At 41.7% G+C, this 21,705-nt stretch overlaps 1 protein-coding gene across 3 annotated transcripts in view; it reads right to left on the reverse strand.

Moving 5' to 3' along the window:
* The window catches only part of MSRB3 (methionine sulfoxide reductase B3), a 238,147-nt gene that overhangs the window by 51,717 nt on the left and 164,725 nt on the right, over nt 1-21,705 (reverse strand). For all 3 annotated transcript variants that reach the window (XM_073651711.1, XM_073651712.1, XM_073651713.1), the window contains one exon: nt 14,225-14,333. In XM_073651711.1, coding sequence (XP_073507812.1) covers nt 14,225-14,333 — 109 coding nt within the window. The remainder of the gene's footprint in view (nt 1-14,224; nt 14,334-21,705) is intronic.

Here is a 21,705-nt window from a genome sequence, read left to right on the forward strand (position 1 = left end):
GGGTGAGGAACATATGAGTGTGGAGGGGAGAAAAATATCCCAAGAATAAAACAAGAAAAATGCTCAGGAAAAAAACGTGGCAAAACTGCAAAGTGGGAACGAGCCATTAGAGAAGAACTTAAGATTTAGACAAAAATTCCTGATCTTCTGTTTCACAACCAAGTCTCCGTGTAGTCCCAGTTCTAGATACTCATTCAGCAGGAAAGATGATTCCCACAGGAGTGTGTACACAGGGTTATATTTGATCTTGCAATCAATTTTTTTATTGCTCTAATACATCTAAAATGAAAAAAGCTTTGCAAATGGTTTGTTTGCTCTGCAGCACCTTTGCTTCTCTATGGTGGTAGACCGTAAAGATAACGTGTAGCTTGAACCTGGAATCATACGCTTCATCTGCACTATACTTCATTCTAACCTTCTAAATGCATATTGGCAAGATAAAGAGGATGGATGGACGGTAATAGGATGGTATGAAAAGTAGCGCTAAATAGTAGTAGGGCAAGATATACTGCATAATCTATTATACATAATAAATGATTTGTCTCTAAAATAAAAAAACATTCTTAAAACATCTCTGAACAAATCAAATATTCTCTTTATATCGTTCTTTTTTTATATTGGTTTACAAGAAACCTGTCTGCCAACCAATTAAACGCAAATCCAAAAAGAGTGGTAATGGGCCAGTAAAGACTGTTCATTTCCCTTCTGCTCTTGTGTACTGAGTCTAGCTCAGGAAGAAGTCACGCCTAAACAGTCATTAACTAACTTTTAATCAGTGGAACATGTAATAAGAGAGTTTGGATTAAGAGAGGAAAATATGTAGCACTTTTATAGAGGCTACATATGAGTGTTAAAGGGAAACCTGTTACTCTATTCATGCTACCCAAACCATGGTGTTTCAGAGAAAACACAGTTTGAAGAGCATTCCAGGTACCATATGGAGAGACTAGATGAGTCAGATGTGGTGATCGGACGGATTCTACCTGGCCCACTCCCATGTGCGTACTTTGGGAAAGACCTGTCAATTCATGAAGCGGGTCGGGGAGAATCCAGCCGGAGACCGCATCAGAATCATATCGTCTCTCCTTATGGTCCCCAGCCACTTATTCTATTAATGCTTTCTATGAAACTATGGAGTGTTTCAGAGTAAAACATACCTGCTGTAATCGCACAGCCAGGCTCTGATTTATGCGGCACAGTGTATGGGCAGGATGAATCGAGTGACAGGTTCCCTTTAAGCTACTGTCAAGAGAATAGTCAGGAAATCCTGCAGATATCCCACCGCTGCCACCAGTTGTCAAGGAGTACAGCCAAGGGATCCTGCAGATATCCCCCGCCCTCTATTTCCAGGTCTTCACTAACCAACACTCCACCTCCTTCAATCGTCAAGACAATTATGCAATTGTCGACTGATGGACGAGGCTGCAGCTGCTTTCGCTACTAGGCTGGATATTGGGGAACTCACAGTGATCGTATAGTATATACACATCTGATTCCAGCGCATGGAATATATATATACATTGTCATTGCCGAAAGTGTTGGCACCCTTGAAACTGTCCCAGAAAATAAAATATTTCACCCAGAAAATTATTGCAATTACACGTTTTGTTATAAACATACTTATTTCATTTGTGTGTATTGGAACCACACAAAAAAAGAGGTAAAGAAGGCAAATTGGAGATAATTTTACACTAAACCTAAAAAATGGGCTGGACAAAATTGTTGGCACCTTTCCAAAAATGTGGGTAAACAACTTTGTTTTAAGCATGTGATGCTCGTTCAAACTCACCTGTGGTAAGTATAAAATCAGATAAAAAGGGGAGAAGTTGATTCAATCTTTGCATTGTCCAGAAAGAAAACATAAAGGCAGCACTCCTCTGATCTTCTTAAAATATGTCCTTTATTATAATATACGGGACATGCAGCCCCAAAGGGCGTGCGAGGGAGTTTTTTGCAGAATGCAATACCAAGGACAAACTGGAAGTAATTGGGATTAAAACCTTAGAAAATAGAATCACCTCCCTTGCAGAAAAAGAAATTAGACTTTTTTGGACTGTGAAGTCACTGAAATCTTATGTTGACTCTGATCGCGTTCCTCGAGGTCTTAGAGTCTTTAATAATCTAAACTTGATAAAAAACTGATTCCTTTACAAGCAGATATAAAGAAAAAGGGAAAATTTCTCAGGGATAAAAGAGAGTACGAGACTAACAATTTTCGTATTTCTGTGGAATAAAAGTACTAAAAAGAAGAACTTTAAATTTACACCACAAAGGAATCCTGCCTTCAACTATAGAAAGAAAAAAAGAACAGAAAGAGGAGAAGAGAATTGTCTGATGACTTGAGAACTAAAATTGTTGAAAAATATCAACAATCTCAAGGTTACAAGTCCATCTCCAGAGATCTTGCTGTTCCTTTGTCCATGATGCGAAACATAATCAAGAAGTTTACAACCCATGGTACTGTAGCTTATCTCCCTGGACTTGGACGGCAGAGAAAAACTGATGAAAGGTTGCAACGCAGGATAGTCCGGATGGTGGATAAGCAGCCCAAATCAAGTTTCAAAGAAATTCAAGCTGTCCTGCAGGCTCAGGGTGCATCAATGTCAGCGCGAACTATCCTTCGACATTTGAATGAAATGAAACGCTATGACAGGAGACCTAGAAGGACCCCACTGCTGATACAGAGAAATAAAAAAGCTGGACTGCAGTTTGCCAAAATGTACATGAGTAAGCCAAGTCTACACTTTTGCAAAGACTGTATATATACTCCAGTACGGTCACCGCCAAGCTCTGCAATAACCAACAAAAAACTAGCAGCCACTACCTATTGTTTATAGAGGCCGAATGCACACCCATTACAGGTAGCGTATAACTTCATGGATGTGGTTTATAGAGCAAGAGGAATGAAGCTATTAAATTGTATATATTTAATCCGAAAGTAGGCATATACAAAATATGTTACAAAATGGGAACAAAACAATACAGCAAAATCAATTACGTTACATAAAAAAGGCATAACAAAAGAAATGTACTAAACCTGATGACACAGGAATGGCTCTTATCTCTATGGAGGAAAGCGCTCCAATTAGGAAAATGGGACACTCTTACAGCCAACTCTGTCTTCCAGAAATGAACAATGACAAAAACTCAAACTCTGAGTTTATTAGACAAAGGTTACACCCACATTCCTCCCCTTGGTGAGTTCACATGGGGGCTGGTCATGGGATGTGGCTAGGTCTTTAGAAAATTATGGGATTCCCAAATTTCAGGATACAAGACAAAAGAAAGAAAAAGGGCTGAAAAGGAGTGCTTTTGAGGAGGGAGGAGGGGAAGAAAAACCAACAAAATACTTATACTAGATAGATATCTTGAATGTGGACAACTTTGTTACAGCTCAGTCAACCTGCTACTACCAGGTCAAGACATCTTAATCAAAGGCCATATTGTAAGACAGCTGAAAAAACAAACAAACTAAAAAAGGAGCACCAGCTGAAGAGCACGGTAGGTTTACACGAGGAGTTGGGAGTAGAAGGATTGGAGCTCCACTTACTTCATAGGGGTGAGGAAGATTCCGATTCCCCCTCCCTTCCTGATCCGCCTCTCCTCTTTGCACACTGTACAATGCAGTGGAAGTTAAACCATATACGGGATGAATAAAGAATGGTATCTAATCATCCTCCAAGAACAACTTCTCCCAACCATTCCATAGCAATCAATATTATCTCCTAAGCCCAAGAAGAAGAGATGGAATTCATATCTCAGGACAGAATTCATATCTCCGGACAGAATTCATATATCCGGACAAGACTTCATATCTCCGGACAAAGCCGAAACTTTTGTCAATGACCTGCTGTGCCCAGGGGTCAGCCCGGATTGGACCCCTCAAGATGACAACGAGGCTTCATGTCCAAGAACCTCAGAGAGATTCGGAAGCCGAACAGGTAAAGGAGAACGGAGACCTAACAAAAACGTGACAAAAAAAAGTTAACTATTCAGGAAATTATCGTCTCTACACATGGGACGCCTCGATCTGAGTGTCCAATTGAAAATTGCTGCTCCTGCCCTTCCCTCTCTCTCTTTGGACACCTAATACAGTAAATGACACGTTTTACTAATTGGGGGAGGAGGGATAGAACTGGGAGCAAATGAGGGGAAAAAGCAAAAAAAATGAAAATAACAAAACGGGAGATTTTATTTGAAAATCTTATACACATGGTCGGGCAGAAGTGATGCCCAGGGGAAAGGTTCTCCTAGCGAGCTGGGACGAAATGCCTCAGCTCATGCTAGGACTAATATGTTCTACTGTTTTGAATGTTTGTTGTTCAATTTTGATATATAATGTTGAGAATGATTTCCGTTTCTTTATTCCAGTTGAATGCCATCACTGCCATCATTATTTTACAAATACCCCACCAATTCGATTTAACCATATTACTTCTATTTATGTATATTGTGTCATGGAAAGTTAAGGGTTTGAGGTCTCCCCAAAAACGTATGAAAATCCTCAGACATCTAAAACGCCTAAAACCCGACATAGCCCTCCTTCAGGAAACACATCTTCCAGAGACAGATTTCCCTCGGATGAAGAAGTTATGGGTGTGCGCTGTTTATGGTTCCTCTTCAGTGAATAGGAACGCTGGGGTCCTAATTCTTATCAACAAACACTTCTCACACCAGATTATCAGCCAACAAATAGATAGTGAGGGTAGATTGGTTCACTTAACAATATCTAAGCCCTGCGGGGTTTTATCCATTTATAATGTATATGCACCTAATGTAGGAAATAAATCCTTATTCAAACAGTTGGAAACTAGACTTTTGCTAGACCCCAACTCCAATAAAATAGTAGGGGGTGACTTCAATTCAGTAGTGTCGGTACATGAAGACAGGAAAAATACTACAGGCATCATACAGTCAACAACTACACATGACAAGATGCTATCACCTCTCATGTCCACATGTCACTTAGTCGACTCGTGGAGGTTCCTTAATCCTAGCAATATAGAATTTACGCATTTCTCACACGCCAATGATGCATGGTCTCGAATTGATTATATGTTTGTCTCCTCTTCCCTGTTGGCCAAATTGATCTCTGTACACATAGACAATATCGCTATTTCGGACCATGCTCCAGCAATTCTGGAACTATCACAGTCTTTTCCCAGAGCCACAGATTTCCTATGGAGATTTCCCAATTACTTCTGTAAAGATGACTCTTTTACCTTCTCCCTCAAATTATGGTGGCAAGAATTTATTTCAGACAACGCGGAACACCAAAACGACCCAATATTACTGTGGGAGTTGGCCAAGGCGGTGCTCAGGGGGAAAATTTTGGCGTATACATTTTCCCACAAAAAATAGTTCTAAAGAGATATGGGGAACTCTCTACTGACGTAAAACAAGCCTACACCAAATCTTGCTTGACCAATCCATCATAAATAAAAAACACTGGTCGCAAAAACAAGTGGAATTCAATCAATACGTAGACTTGAGGGAAAAATTTCACTTATCCAAATCTGAAGCTTATTTTTATAGATTCGGAAATAAATCGGGGCGGATGTTGACTAATTTAGCTAAGGGGATGAGAAAACCACAGGGATTTTTTCAATTAAAAAGTACCAACAGGGAAATCCACACCAACCCTAAAACAATAAACGAGATATTAGGCTCTTTTTATAAAGACCTCTACAAAAATTCAAATCAAACCCCTTCTTCCTCAATTACACTTTTAGATAAAGTTAAGCTACCCATCTTCTCAGTGGAACAAAAAGCTATTTTAAACAAACCTATCTCTTTGAGAGAGGTCATGAATACACTTAAGAACCTAAAACCGAACAAAGCACCCGGCCCAGACAGTTACACAAATGAATTTTTCAAATCTCTGAGAGAGGAAATTTCCCCATTATTGGAATCCATTTTTAATAAACTATCTCAAGGCGACCCCATTTTTCCTTCTGCAAACACAGCGTATATTAAATTACTACTAAAACCAGATAAAGACCTACTATCCCCTAGCTCATACAGACCAATCTCTCTCATTAATACTGATATTAAGATCATATCTAAAATAATGGCTGACAGACTGGCCTCCATCTTACCCCATCTCATTTCTCCTGCCCAGGCGTGCTTTGTAAAAGGTCGCTCGGCCACTCTAAATATCAGAAAAGTACTACATGTACTAGATAGGTACTAGATAAAATTCACTCCTTACCAGATTTAAAGGGCTTCCCAGCGATTGTTTCCTTGGATGCAGAAAAAGCTTTTGATAATATAAATTGGGAGTGGTTGTATATGGTCTTAACAAAAATGTTACTAGCAGGCCCCTTCTTTAACTACATTCGTAATCTATATTCATCTCCAACGGCTCAGGTTTACACTCCGGGTTTCTTGTCCACTCCATTCCCCCTTGAGAAAGGAACGAGGCAGGGTTGTCCATTGTCCCTCCTCTTCTTCAACTTAGCTCTGGAGCCCTTAGTCCGCATCTTGTCTGATCCAAGCACTTTCACAGGCATTCAGTTTACTAGGAAATCAATTCAGGTGGCTTTTTTTGCTGATGATGTAATTTTATTTCTGTCTGACACCACCCAACATCTACCTATAGTATTAGACTTACTTAAAAATTTTGGCTCTTACTCGGGGTTTAAAATCAATGTTAAAAAATGTGAAACACTCCCATTAACTGAGAAGGGAACAAAACTCTGCCCAGATGGGTCTTTAAATGGTATATCCCTAGCACCCTCACATATCACCTACCTGGGAATTAAAATAGGCCGTTTGCCTTCATCTATATACACCTTAAACTACCCTCCTCTTATAAAAAAATTGTCAATCAATTAAAGTCATGGCAAGATTTGCCTCTATCTTTTATAGGTAGGGCACATTTGGTAAAAATGATCAGTACAGCCAGGATTATGTATCGACTACAAACCTTACCATTACTCCTGAAACACAAGGACATAACTATACTCAATAGAGCCTTCAGTCACTTTATTTGGAAAGGAAAACGTCCCAGGATTAGTCTGAGCAAACTTATGGCTTCCAAAGACGACGGAGGCATTAATTTCCCAAGCATCAGAAATTACAATCTTGCTTACCTTTTCCGGTATATAATAGAATGGTTCCATAAGAGACGTACATATTCTGACTACACGTTGGAAGCAGATTATGCATACTCCCTTGACCTGGTTGCCCTCCTTCATTCTCGATTCACCTCCCTCCCCTTGGCAGTTAAAAAGTCAACAATCCTTAGGGACACAATTTCGGCATGGAAGGCAGTCAGTAAAAAATACGGTCTTTTTTTCAGGATTTCAAAACCCAGAATTCCCTCAGGGTAATGAAAATAAACTATTTCTGAAATAGCGACAAGCAGGTGTAGACAACGCATCCCATCTTCTTCACTCAAGATACAATCTACCTCCCCAACATTATTTCCAATATGAACAAATCAAACTATCTATTATGGCCAATTTAAAAGATGTGACCTTTGAGGTCTCCCAGAATGTCTTGGATGTCATTCTGTTGTCTCAAATGGGTACCCCTTCAATTTCTGTCCTTTATTCTGTAATGAGATCCAATCTACTAGGAGTTCACCCAGATACTTTCTTCAAATATTGGAGACAACAGTTGGAGGATGTGGTAATCTCTGATAAGATCAGGTCAGGCTGGAATTTAATAAGAAAACACATTATAAAAGAAGCATGGAGAGAAACGCAATATAAAATCATGCATGGCGCCATCTATGCATTTAACATACCTAAAAAAGACCTGCTTTCAAACAGCTTGCCCTAAATGCCACCTTCCACTATCCGACCTCATGCATGGCCTATGGTTATGCCCGGCTTCAGTTTCATATTGGGGACAAGTATCAGCTATGATCGACACCATATGGGGTCCGGGTTATACTCTTTCCCCTTATCGAGCCTTGTTACATTTTTGGAACAACACAGAAAACCCTGAGGGGAGGAGGGGAATCCCTCCGAAATTGCTCCACACCCTACTTATCCTGGCAAAAAAACAATTACTTAAATATTGACTAGAACCCAACACCCCCCCCACCTCCAATGAAGAGTTAACAGCTCAAAAGAAACATTTTATGGGAATAGAGCAACAAGACGCCCTTAGCAATAAGGAAACGAAAGCTAGCAAATGGAAACAGTTTATTGTAAATTGCTGCTCATTAAATGAAAAAAAAGAAAATGGTGGAACCCTTCACTTCCACAGCGTGGTACATTCTGGAAGATCTGGGGATAGCCTAGGTCCATTACGCTTGGATTGAGGGGGAGGAAGGGTAGAGAGTGGAATGGAGGGATCATTTGGTGAAGGTCTATCATACTAACATAGGTGGTCTAATATAACAAGATGGCTTCAATAAATCAGAGTATCAACTGTATTGCATGTTAATTAAACTGATGTAATTAAGTTCTTATATTATATTTTTTTGCTTTACCAATCAAATATGTAAGAACTATCTCTTTATGCCCTGTCTGCAAACAGGTATCTGATTATCACCTTAATCTGGTATGTTTTGTTTCTTTTTGAAAAAGTTAATAAAAATTATATATATAAAAAAAAAGAAGAGATGGACGATCGGCCACATTACTGCTCCATGGTTACCGGGGTCCCCTGGCCTGTAACTGCGGGGTGACATATGTCAGGGATGGGGCTCAAGTTGAGGATCCCCCTTAAACACTTCGGGGTCACTTATAACATAACTTCAGCCCTGGAGTGTCACAGCGGAGGAAGCCGGGAAAGTAGGACCACTTCTACTGGAGCTTTAATCCTTTTACTCCCCAACTCCTCATGTGGACCTACCTGCTCTTTGGTGGGAGCTCCTTTTTTTGTTTGTTTGTTTTTTCAACTTTCACGAAATCTTTACACCTGGAGGTCCCAGGCGGGAGATATTTATGCCATATTTCCTATAGTGATTTTAGATTTCCACAGATAGGAAACATGGTATATATAATGTTAATCCTCTGTCTACTATTAATTTGGGACTGATCGGCAGGTCACAGTGATGTGAATAAATGCGTTACGTTCCCTACTTCGTCAAGATGCCGAAAATATATCTCCCATAACTATAGGACCTATGTCTGCCACTAAAAAAACAATATTCATAACTGGACACTGGAGCCAGGGTGTCTGGCTGTAATTGTCCAATTCTGCTTTGAAAAGAAGAAGAGTTAGCTCTGGAGGCACTTCTCAGCCCCTTGAATATACGGATCCCAGACTTGGTGTCTGGCCCCCAGTAGATACCCTACTTAAATTACCTGTTCACGGCATTAGGTTCCAGTTCAATAGGGAATGGAATGAAGTGCGAGCTCTTCTACACTTCCACACTTCCCAAGGTATAATTAATCCAATATGTTCAATATGAGGGTGACACGTCCCTTCTTAAGAGATGGCTTTATGGATTTTATCGTTACATTTATGACAGTTACAATATGGAAGTTTATGGTGGACAATATGGCTGATTTTATTCAGAACTACAGATGACCCTGCTTCAGCGACAACCTCTTCTCTCTGAAGCAGCCCTGCTGGATCCAACCCCAACTCTTCCATGCTGCACAATGATCAGTATCAATTTGCTAAAGTATTCAGTATTCTTGAATGACATCAGGCCAGGCAGATTGTTTAAAGAGTAACTGTTGTTTTAAGTTTAATCTAATAAATCAAAAGTACATATGAAAGTAAGCAACTTTGTAATATATCTTATTACAGAAATCTGCTTCTTTCTCCTCCTGGACTGATCATTCATTTTCAATTCATGAGTAAAATCTGTCTTCAGTGAAGACAGATTTGACAGATTTTCACATTAATGAGATAGGAGATGGTAGTTATGAGATTCTATGGAGAGGGGAGGAGAGAGGAGGACGAAGGAGCTAGAGGCAAACAGACATTCTCTTTAAAGTTACTCCAGCCTGTGCACCTCACTCACTGATTGTTTTCCAATGCTATTCCTTGTGAGTCTGATCTTAATCCTGATTCAACCTGCTCCAAATCTCAGTTTTGGTCATAAATAGTGCTTCAAACTTGATCTTTGGATTGTTCACCTGGTACCTGCATTTCTACTTCTAACACTTGGTTCTGACTATTCTATCATCTTAACTGTTGACTTGTCATATTCTGGCCTTTCCTTTAATGATGACTAGCTCTCTTCATGGGGATTTTCCTGCAGCAAAGTCTATAAATCCTTGTGATGCTTTAAGGGTAAAGACCAGTAAATTCCTTACACTCTACCCCCTGTCCCAAACCAGTTTGTAGCTGTAAAAACTGCATTATCGGTGTGTCCAATACATTAAAGGGAGTTTGTTGGCCTAACCTGACTGTATAAAGTAAGTACATAGCCCCGTAGAGTATGTAGTCAGTACTAAAATCAGATCTTTAGTGTTCTAATTGCTCAATCTCCATCTTCTCTACAGAAACTGAAATTTAATCACATATGGAAAGTAAGCTGCTCAGTGCACCCAGGGTGTGGCCAAGAGGCTCAGTGCACTGTTGATCCCATTGATTTTACATGTCCCACATCCCTCAGCAGCTGTCTGAGTTTTCCCTGCAGACATCGCTCGCTCGAGACAAGCCAGCTCTGTTAGTCATCAGTGAAAGAGAACAGAGCATGCAAACCAGTGGGTACCAGAATGGTGTACTAAGTCTAAGACACACGAATAGTGCACCGAGCCGCCTTTTTAAACATTTCTATTTAAGTAGAGGACTATACCCTCTATAAATCCATTGGCTTATTTTATACGGTCTGTTTGGGTTGACAGACTCCTTTTAAGACCGAATTCAGGTGTCCGTGAACCACGCACTTTAGCCCCTATTCATCAAAATTGGGGCCACAAATCTTTATTTTTGCATAGAAATGAATTCTTTTTTTGTGGCATTCTCTGAGCAAAAAATGTTGGAAAAAGATGGTGTGAACATACCTTAATTGCTCTTTAGGAACTGTTACAGAGAAGTATTACCACTGCATTATGATGCCACCTCTATATATTTGTGGTGGAGACTGTATATTTTTGGTGGAATTAAGTGTTTGACTTTTGACAATGGATTGCAATGCTGTGGGTAATTTAATATTCCTCTTGCTGGCCCTACTGATATGTCAGAAAATGTAGACAGTTTTACAAATTGGAGTTCCCATTCACCAAGACTTGCACTTCTCACGCTTATCTTGATGAGGGGGTGGGATGGAGTGGTGCACACGCCTCTTTAAGGGATTGTCCGGTCTAAAACAACAAGTCAGCAGTCACTCTATGAGACTTCAGAGTTGACAAGTGGCGTGCATAGCCATGCGCCTCGCCACAAATTTTACTCCAGTGAAGGACTGCAGTAAGATTTGTGACATAAGAAATGCCGCCGTTTGTAATGAATCTGACAAGTGGAGGTTGTCACGCCCGAGCTGTGCCCACTTTGTTGGAACTTGGCAAAAATGGAGTGAAAACAACAAAAGCTTTTTATGACAATTCTGGCATAAAAGCTTTGATGAATTGGGGCCCAGGTGTCTTGAAACATGGGGAACAAATTAATAGAATGTTTTGCGAGTTTTGAAAAACTGAAATTCTATTAAGTGCTGTTAGTTATTATTAAAATAAAGGGCAAAATATATATACTTGAGTATTGCTATTGCTGCATCTCAGTTGTAGTTTCTGGAGTCATGGTACTAATTCCTACAAAATGCAATACTTATATAGAGCCTGTATTTTCTCTCTATGCGCTTCCTCATGGTTATCTATAGCTTTCTCCCATACACTAAAACATTCTGTCATTGTTATTTATTTATTTATTAACCCCTTAAGGACGGAGCCAATTATGTACTTAATGACCGGGCCAATTTTTACAATTCTGACCACTGTCACTTTATGAGGTAATTACTCTGGAACGCTTCAACGGATCCCCCTGATTCTGAGACTGTTTTCTCATGACATATTGTACGTCATTATTGTGGTAAAATTTCTTTGATATCACTTGCGTTTATTTGTGAAAACAACGGAAATTTGACGAAAATTCTTAAAATTTAGCAATTTTCAAACTTTGAATTTTCATGCCCTTAAATCAGAGAGATATGTCACACAAAATAGTTAATGAATAACATTTCCCACATCTCTACTTTACATCAGCACAATTTTAAAACCCAAATTTTTTTTTGTTAGGAAGTTATAAGGGTTAAAAGTTGACCAGTGATTTCCCATTTTTCCAACAAAATTTAAAAAAACATTTTTTAGGGACCACATCATTGCAGGGACTTTGAGGGGTCTACATGACAGAATATACCCAAAAGTGACACCATTCTAAAAACTTCACCCATCAAGCTGCTCAAAACCACATTAAAGAAGTTTATTAACCCGTCACGTGCTTCACACGAACTGAAGCAACGTGGAAGGAAAAAATTAACATTTAACTTTTTTTCCCACAAATTTTACTTCAGGCCCCAAATTTTTAATTTTCTCAAGGGTAACAAGAGAAAATGGCCCACAAAATTTGTTGTGCAATTTCTCCTGAGCAAGCCGACACCCCATATGTGGGGGAAAACCACTGTTTTGGGCGCACTGCAGGGTTCAGAAGGGGAGCGCCATTTGACTTTTTGAATATAAAATTTGCTTGAATAATTAGTGGACGCCATGTCGCGTTTGGGGAGCCCCTAATGTGCCTAAACAGTGGAAACCCCCCACAAGTGACACCATTTTGGAAACTAGATCCCTCAGGGAACTTATCTAGATGTGTGGTGAGCACTTTGAACCCCCAGGTTCTTCACATAAGTTTATAACATTGAGCCATAAAAAGAAAATTTTCACATTTTTCCTACAAAAAAATGTTTTTCAGCCCCCAATTTTGCATTTTCATAAGGGTAACAGGAGCATTTGCAGCATAGAATTTGTTGTGCAATTTCTCCTGAGTAAGCTGATACCCCATATGTGGGGGGAAACCACTATTTGGGCACACGGCAGGGCTCGGAAGGGGAGGAGCGCCATTTCACTTATTGAATGTAAAATTTGCTTGAATAATTATAATTATAACTAGTGGACGCCATGTCACGTTTGGGAAGCCCCTGATGCTCCTAAACTGTGAAAAAAAACCATAAGTGACCCATTTTGGAAACTACACCCCTCAAGGATTTTATCAAGGGGTATAGTGAACATTTTGAACCCAGAGGTACGACACAGAATTTGATAGATCTCGGTGAGCGCACTGCGCATGCGCCATTTTTTTTTTTACAGGAAGATGCTGGGGAGCCGGGGGACAATCAAGGGGAGATCTGGGGACCGTACAGGTACCGGGTGGGCTGAGGAATAAGTACCCTTAACTGCCGCCGTGAAAATGCATTACGGCGGTCGTTAAGGGGTTAAAGGTGAACAACTTTCTTATCAAACTGGACCCAGTGTATGTGTGCGCTTGGGAAATCAGATTGTAAGTTTCATTGGAACCAACGAACTGATGTGAATGAATAATAACTGTGCACAGCCCTCATTTATATGTGAGCACTTTTTGGCCTTGTGCAAACATTGAGTATTTGGTCGGTATTTTACCTCAGTATATGTAAGCCAAAACCAGGCATGGAACAGTCAGAAGAAAAGTATAATAGAAACACGTCACCACTTCTGTATTTATCACCCACTACTGGTTTTGGCTTACAAATACTGAGGTAAAAAACTCACCAAATACTCAACGTGTGCAGGTGGCCTGAATGTCTGGAAAAAAAATAGGAAAAAATTAAACACTTTTTTATAATTAATTGTAATTAGCTTAATAGACAATTCATAGAATAAAATAGTCCCGCCACTTTCCTTTGTAAAAAATATTAAATTCTCTGCAATTTTCATCTTACTTCCTCAGCATTTGGGGATATTTCTCAGGCTGCAAAAGGTCCACTTTCTGGCAAAATTTTCACCAAAAAAGTGTCTTTCATGACTTGTACCATTTTATGCTTTTCGGGCACTTTATGTGCTTTGTCCAACAAAGGAATGTGGCTTGGCTGAAAAGGAGCACCCACCTAACATGCAACAGTGTGCACCAAAAATGTTCCAAAATTTTGGTTCAGATTTCTTGCACAAAGTAAGCCAACTAATAGGAAGTGAAAACATAGACTAAACAGTCTACAGATGTGCCAAATTAATCAAACAGCATGCCCCAATGTGATAAAGTTTGCATGATCTAAGAATTAGTATTGATAATTCTACCCCATCATGTTTACATTTGAGTGAATACTATAAGTTCATGTGATCTATCTCACCTTTCTGTCCCCTTTTCCTGGGTGACATGATATTGCTTTGGAGTTAGTCGTTTCCTTAATTCTTTCTCAGTAAAAACCACCTTGCAAGTCTTTTTTTCCTTTCGAGTTCCTGGAAATAACAAAAAAAAGGGAGTTGATTGTTAATTGCAGAATAATTACCTTGTCGTTTAGTAACTTCTCAGCTTCTGCATTTGTTAGTCAAATACTTAACCTGTTCTACAATTACTGTGACAGCTTAGCTAGGGAATTGTACTGGAGAAAGGACGCGATGCTGCAGCCAAAGCCTTTCCTATGCAACATTAAAAGCCTCACTGTCATTCTTAAATAGTGAACGCTCCAAGCACAAACTTCCCATATAACAATATAGAACGAGCTAAAATCACAACTTAGCTGACAAGGGGATACTGAGCCCACAACATTCACACTAAAAATACAAGATTTTTAATGTTATAAATGGTAATATATATATTAATTTATCCAAGGAATTGCTATATTACTATGCATAAAATCGCCCAGTTTTTGTAGTCTCCAAATGGTGTCCTTAATAGTCCAATTTAATGTGTGATTTTGAAGAAAATGATGATTAATGACCACTATTACTGTATCCTAATAAATTGCATACAGTCTTAGACACTGCTGATTTAAGCTGCCCACACCTTATTCCCACCCCATATGACTTAACTGATGTCCCCGAGGATAAGAAATATCTTGTGCTCAGAGATGTCAATCATATCATACAGCGGGGATAAGGCGTACACGCGGCAGCAGCAGTGATTTTACTCGGCAGCATTTACAAGTTCTTGACTGTGTACAACTACTGCAGTTGCTAACAAGTTGCAATATCAGAATCCAGAAGTTTTCTCTCTGCTTTGTTCCATTGCTGTTATTATGTCTGTACTGTAAGGCTGTGTGCCCACGATGCGTTTTTTAAGAGTTTCCGCAGCGGCAATTCCGCTGCAGAAACGCTTAAAAAACACTTGGTAGAAGGCCTGCCATGTTCCCCAATGATAATCCGCATGTGCTGTGCACATGCTGCGGAAATTTCCGCTGCGGATTATCGTTGCGGAAAAAAACGCAGCACTACCAATTATTTTTCGCCACCATTGACTTGCATTGAATCGCTTGGATTCCGCATCACTGCATCTGTACATGCAGAATCCATGTGTTTCAATGTGCGGATGGTACCCAGGTCTGGAGAAGAGGAGACTCTCCTCCGTACCCGGGTACCACAGAACCTGTAAAAAAAAGAATAAAATAAAAAATAAATATTATATTTACCTTCTGATGGCCCCCGCTGCGCTTGTCTTCGCTTGCTAGCAGATCGCGGTGGACTGAAAGACCTGCGCTGACATCATTTAGTCATGTGATGGCAGGTCCTTCAGTGTACCGCGAGCTGCCGGCAAGCCAGGACGGAGCGAATAAAGACTCCGGGGGCCATCAGAAGGTAAGTATAGATTTATTTTTATTTTTTACCATTTTTTACAGTCACACTATATAAATCCATGCCGTTTGCATGGATTTATATGGTGTGACCAAGTTGTCAAGCACTTTCCAAGTGATGCTAAAATCGCTTGGAAAGCGCTTGTCAACCCGCATGCGGAAATACATGTGAAGAACGCTTCACTTCCGCTTGTCCCTGGCAGGAAAAACGAATGTACAATCCGCATGTACAATTCAGTGTGTTCATTCACTGTGGTGAGCAATCATTGTGAACATTGAATCCTAAGAGGTCCAACAGTTAGGCTATGTGCCCACGATGCAGAAATGCTCAGGATTTTTTCCTGAGCGTTTCTGCATCTCCCTGGCAGAAAAAAACGCATGCGGATTGTACATGCGTTTTCCTGCCAGGGACATGCGGAAATGGAGCGTTATTCACTGACATTTCCGCATGCGGATTGACAAGCGCTTTCCAAGCGATTAGCATCACTTGGAAAGTGCTTGTGACAACTAGGTCACACTATATAAAACCATGCAAACGGCATGGATTTATATACTGTGACCGAGAGAGTGGTTAAAAATAAAAAAATAAATATATATACTTACCCTCCGATGGCCCGCGTTGGCTTGTTTCGCTCGGTCCCGACTGCCAGCAGCGGTGAATTGAAAGACCTGCCGACGTCAGCATCGCGTGACCCGTCACATGACTCTGACGTCAGAGCAGGTCCTTCAATCCACTGCAAAGTGCCGGGAAGCAAGGAGGAGCGCAGCGCGGGCCACCAGAAGGTAAATATACATGTATTTTTTTATCTTATTCTTTTTTTACAGCTTTTTTAATGGTACCTGGGTGTGGATGAGACTCTCCTCTCCTCTACACTCGGGTACCATCCGCACATTAGAACGCGCCAATTACGCAAGCACAGATGCAGTCTTGCGGCATTGGCGTGTTCTAATGCAAGTCAATGGCGGCGAAAACGCTGCGCTTCCGCATAATTTATGGACATGCTGCGGATTTTTGAGAGTAGCATAAACGCTGAGGAAAAATCCGCAGCATGGGCATTGAAAGTGCGGAATTGCATAGGGGACCATGGCAGAAGGCTTACCATGCATTTATCATGCGTTTACGCTGCGGAAATTTCAGTACCAAAAACGCATGAAATACGCATCATGGGCACACAGTTTTAAAGAGGTTTTTCTGACCTTAGGCTACAAGTCTGCAGTCATTCTATGTAACTGCAGACTTGTGAATCCTCACATTGCATGCACTGCACGCTGTGAGGATTCTTTGCATACTTCCAGACACATTCTGACTAGACGTGTCTGGCCTGGCCATTGAGCGAGGCCGCACATGTCTAGTTTGCACGTGACTGCATGTATGCAAATCACATACTTGGGGTCATGCACTCATTGCCAGAGAGTCCTCACAGTACGCTGTGCACGCAATGTGGGGATTCACAAGGCTGCAGTCACATAGAGTGACTGCTGAATAGCCTATGGCCGTAGAACCCCTTTAAGGGCCTGAGACATTACATGAGGCAACCCAATCATTGTTCAGTAAAAAAGACCCAGTGATCAAATGACACACTCAACTAAGTGTGCCTAAAAGGGGAAAAGAACAATCATTTGTATGAACCCCTTCCTGATTGTTGATATAAGTGAATGTGAACTAGCACCAACTGACTTCTACATCTTCAAGGACAATTTATCAGCCTCTTATTCTGCTACATAAAAGGTTATCAGCACTATAAATTGCATTACACATATGGAAACCTGTCAATAGTAGAAATGCTACTTAAAGGGGTATTCCCATCTCCAAGATCCTTATTCCAATATGTAGTAGGTATAATAATAATAATATTAGCAAATCTCTCCAATTAGAAATGTAGTATAGTTCTTCTGATTCGCTATGTCACTTACCCCATGTGCAGGCATTGCAGGACCTTAGGTATCCATAGTTTCGTCCACTGATAAAGTGACAGTTAGCTAGCTGCTAGTGGTCGTAACCATGGATACCTAAGGTCCTGTATTGCCTGCATATGAGGTAAGTGGCATAACGAATCAAAAATACTATACTACATTTCTAATTGTAGGTATTTGCTAATATTATTATTATTACAGCTACTACATATTGGGATAGGGTCTCGGAGATGGGAATACCCCTTTAAGCACATACAGGAAAATGTCATAGAACAGCTTGTATTAAAGGGAACCGTGAAAAAACGCTATTAACCTACAGATATGGGGTTAATCTGCAGGTTAATAGCATTCTGAACCTGTCCGGTGCCCACACTTAGACGAATGCTGCGGGAAGGAAATTATCTCTATACCTCCTGGCAGTGTTTCACGTTCAGTCACAGGGGCAGCGTGGGTTTAGTCACTGCTCTGTGCATAGGGAGCGGCAGCTGTAACCGCGCTCCCGGCCCTGACTGACAGCCGAGCCTAATGCTAAGCCACCTGTCAGTCAGTACCAGAGGGGCGGTTACAGCCTCACAGCAGCGTTTGGCTATGTGCAGGCACCGGGCAGGTTCAAAACGCTATTAACCTGCAGATTAACCCCATATCTGCAGGTTAATAGAGTTTTTTCACGTGACAGGTTCCCTTTTTTTTTTTTTTTAAACCAATTATTTTTATTTAGGTTTCAAAAATTTACAGCAAACAGTTATCAATATACATATAACAATTCACATAACGTGTAGTAATACAGTCAAAACCCTCTCCCCCCTCCACCCTCCCGCCAATACTCCTTATGCCGGGCATACCTGGGAACATTGACAATCATATTACCGCCATCCATGCGGACCATATTTTCCCAAAAGTTCTCTCTCCATGCCTCCGCCTGTAAATGCTTTCCTCTAAATGCATTACCGTACGTGTCTGAGCAATAAATTCCCTCCTAGTGGGGGGTTCCGAATCTGTCCATTTTCGTGCTATTAGTTTGCGTGCCACATATAGCAATCGCGCTATCGCCACTTTGTAATGTTCTGAGACAGGTATTCCATCCACCTCCCCCAAAACACACAGCACCGGGTTTCTGTCAATTGTACATGTATAAGCCCTCTCAATTTTGTTAACAACGACCAACCAATAAGCCACTAGCCGTGGGCATGACCATAGCATGTGTAGCAGTCCGGCCTGGTCCGTGCCACATCTAGGGCAACTGGAATCTCCCCTCAAGCCCGCCTTGTACAGGCGCAGCGGTGTTTTGTATGTCCTATGTATTATGTATAATTGGGAGATCCGTGCCTGCTCGCTTAGAGAGATCTTCGGGACATATTCTAGAATTGCCTCCCATTGTTCTGTTGTGAGGGTACCCACCTCCCTTTCCCATTTACTCTTTGCAATGAAGTGATTTCCCCCCAGATAGGAGTGCAGTAGGTCATGATATAAGCTCGATATGACTCCCCTCGTCCCTCCCTTCATACATACAGAGTCTAGTACAATGTCACCCTGAACCGTCATGGCTCCCAATCCACACTGTGCCCTCCAAGCATGTCGAAGCCTATAGCATTGAAATCCCCATACCAAAGGCAAATCAAATTCTTCTCTCAATTTCTCAAAGGTCTTCAGGTCCGTTCCACTCTGCAGCTGGCACACATATCTCACTCCTTGCGCCTTCCAATTGCCCATTTGACACAGCTTATTAAGTTCCGGCAGATGTTCATTGCCCAACACCGGTGAGTACTTAGTCAGCCCGTCCACCCCCCTGATCTTTTTAATAGTGTCCCATACCTTCTGAGTCAAGCCTAAGGTAGGATATATTGCTCCCAATTTCTTAAAGGTACCATCCTCTAATGCCTGGAACAGTGGGCGTCTCCCCGATACATGTACCAGCACCCGGCAAGCTGCCCCTCCACAATCGGGTTCTCTCCATCCCCTGACATGCTGGCCCTGTACTGCCAAGAAATAGACCCAGGGATTGGGTGCAGCCAATCCTCCCTCCTCCTTCCCATTTTGCAGCGTTCCCAATTTAATCCTTGCCTGCCTCTTGCCCCATATCAAGGATCTGAAGATAGAATCAATACCCTGAAACCGTTTTTTTGGTAGCCATATCGGTGAGTTGTGCAAAACGTACATTAGTTGTGGCATAAGGACCATCTTAATCAGGTTAGTTCTACCCGTCACCGTCAAAGCCAATTGGCACCATGCGCCTATTTTCTTTTTAAATTTCTCTAGCAGAGGAACTAAATTCAGATCCGTGAATCGTGTCAATGGAAGCGCCACCCATATCCCAAGGTATTTAAATTGTGAAACCAGCTGGAGCTGCTTCCCCCTCTCATCTATCTCCTCCGCTTTTATTCGTCTATCTACAGCCATGACATAAGACTTGTGCCAGTTTATCTCCAGTCCCGAAATGCTCCCAAAGTGTTTAATTACATCCATCGTGCACCCCAATGTCTCTCCTGCATTTTCCAGAAATAACAGGATGTCATCAGCATACAGTGATATTTTTTCTTCCAGCCTCCCAAATTTAAATCCGACCACTCCTCTCTCAGCTCTTATTTTGGCCGCCAGGGGCTCCACTGCCACCGCAAACAATAGCGGGGACAGCGGGCACCCCTGCCTTGTGCCCCTATGTAAGTCAAACATCCCGGAGCGTTCACCATTCACCTTAACTACCGCCCTTGGGGATGAGTACAATAACTTCACCCAGGCCATGAATGCGGGGCCAAATCGCATTATTTCCATGATTTTCCATAAATATTTCCATTCCATGCTATCAAATGCTTTTCTAGCGTCCAATGACATCACTATTCTCCCGCCACCATTATCAGCAGGCAGCTGCATATTAAGAAATAATCTTCTCAAGTTAACAGCCGTGGAGCGGTTGGGCATAAAGCCCGACTGGTCCTCGTGAATAACAGTATGCGCAACCCCGGTGAGCCGGGTGGCCAGGATCTTAGCGAGTATTTTGACATCCGTTGTCAACAACGATATGGGCCTATACGACTCCGCATCCATGGGGTCTTTCCCCTCCTTTGGCAGAACCACTATCACCGCTTCCTCCATTGATCTCGGTAACGCCCCCTTCACCAAACCCTCATCAAACACAGATTTCAATTTTGGAGCTAGCAGTTCCACCAGCTCCCTGTACACCTCCCCAGGTAGACCATCAGCACCCGGTGATTTGTTATTGGGCATAGACAGAATTGCACATTCCACCTCCTCCACACTCACAGGTTCATAAAACCTCATCCTATCTTCCTCAGACAATTTAGACAGTGAGATGCCTTCCAAAAATTCCTCTACGGCCCCCTCCGTGTCCCGTACTCTTGAATTGTACAGTGCCATGTAATATTCCTTGAAGACCTCCAATATGTCCTTTGTGTCTGTCAGAGTCGTCCCCGTTTGGTCTCTCAACCTGTACACCCTGGAAGACTCCCTCTGTGCCGCAGATATCACCGCCAACAAGCGACCCACTCTCTCTCCTTCCTCAAAGAATTGGGCTTGCTGAAATGCCCTTTTCCTCTCAGCTTGCATCATGTGCAGTTTATTAACTGCCTCCTGTGCCAATTTTAGTTTATTGTGAGCTACACTCGTTGGCGCCAAAATCATGTCTGCCTCTGCCCTTGTCAAGTCATCCTTTATTTGTTGATCTGCCAATTTAGTTTTGGTCTTACACCGTGAGATCTCACTTATAAAGAGTCCCCTCGTAAATGCCTTCATAGCCTCCCACACCACTGTGGCCTCAGCACTCCCTTCATTCACTTGGAAGAAGTGCTCTAGTTCTTTGGTTATGCCACCCATATCCACCACTTTAAGCCACGTCGGGTGAAGACGCCAACCTCCCCTCTGACCCTGAGCAGATCCCACTAGAAGCGTGACAACCATAGGACTATGATCCGATAGAGTCCTCTGTAGGTATTCCACCTCCCCAACCATCCCATCCATAGCAGTATCCCCAAAAGCCAGGTCTATCCTTGACAGTGTTCCGTGTGTAGCCGAATGACACGAGAAGGTCCTCTTACCCTCATTTCGTACTCTCCACAGATCCACCAGCCCCAGCTCCCCCACGTAGGTGCCAAATGCAGTCATTCCTTCCCGTC

The sequence above is a fragment of the Phyllobates terribilis genome, unplaced genomic scaffold (genome assembly GCF_046119375.1).
Source record: "Phyllobates terribilis strain yellow unplaced genomic scaffold, ASM4611937v1 Scaffold_11__3_contigs__length_659146591, whole genome shotgun sequence".
Classification (NCBI taxonomy): Eukaryota; Metazoa; Chordata; class Amphibia; order Anura; family Dendrobatidae; genus Phyllobates; species Phyllobates terribilis.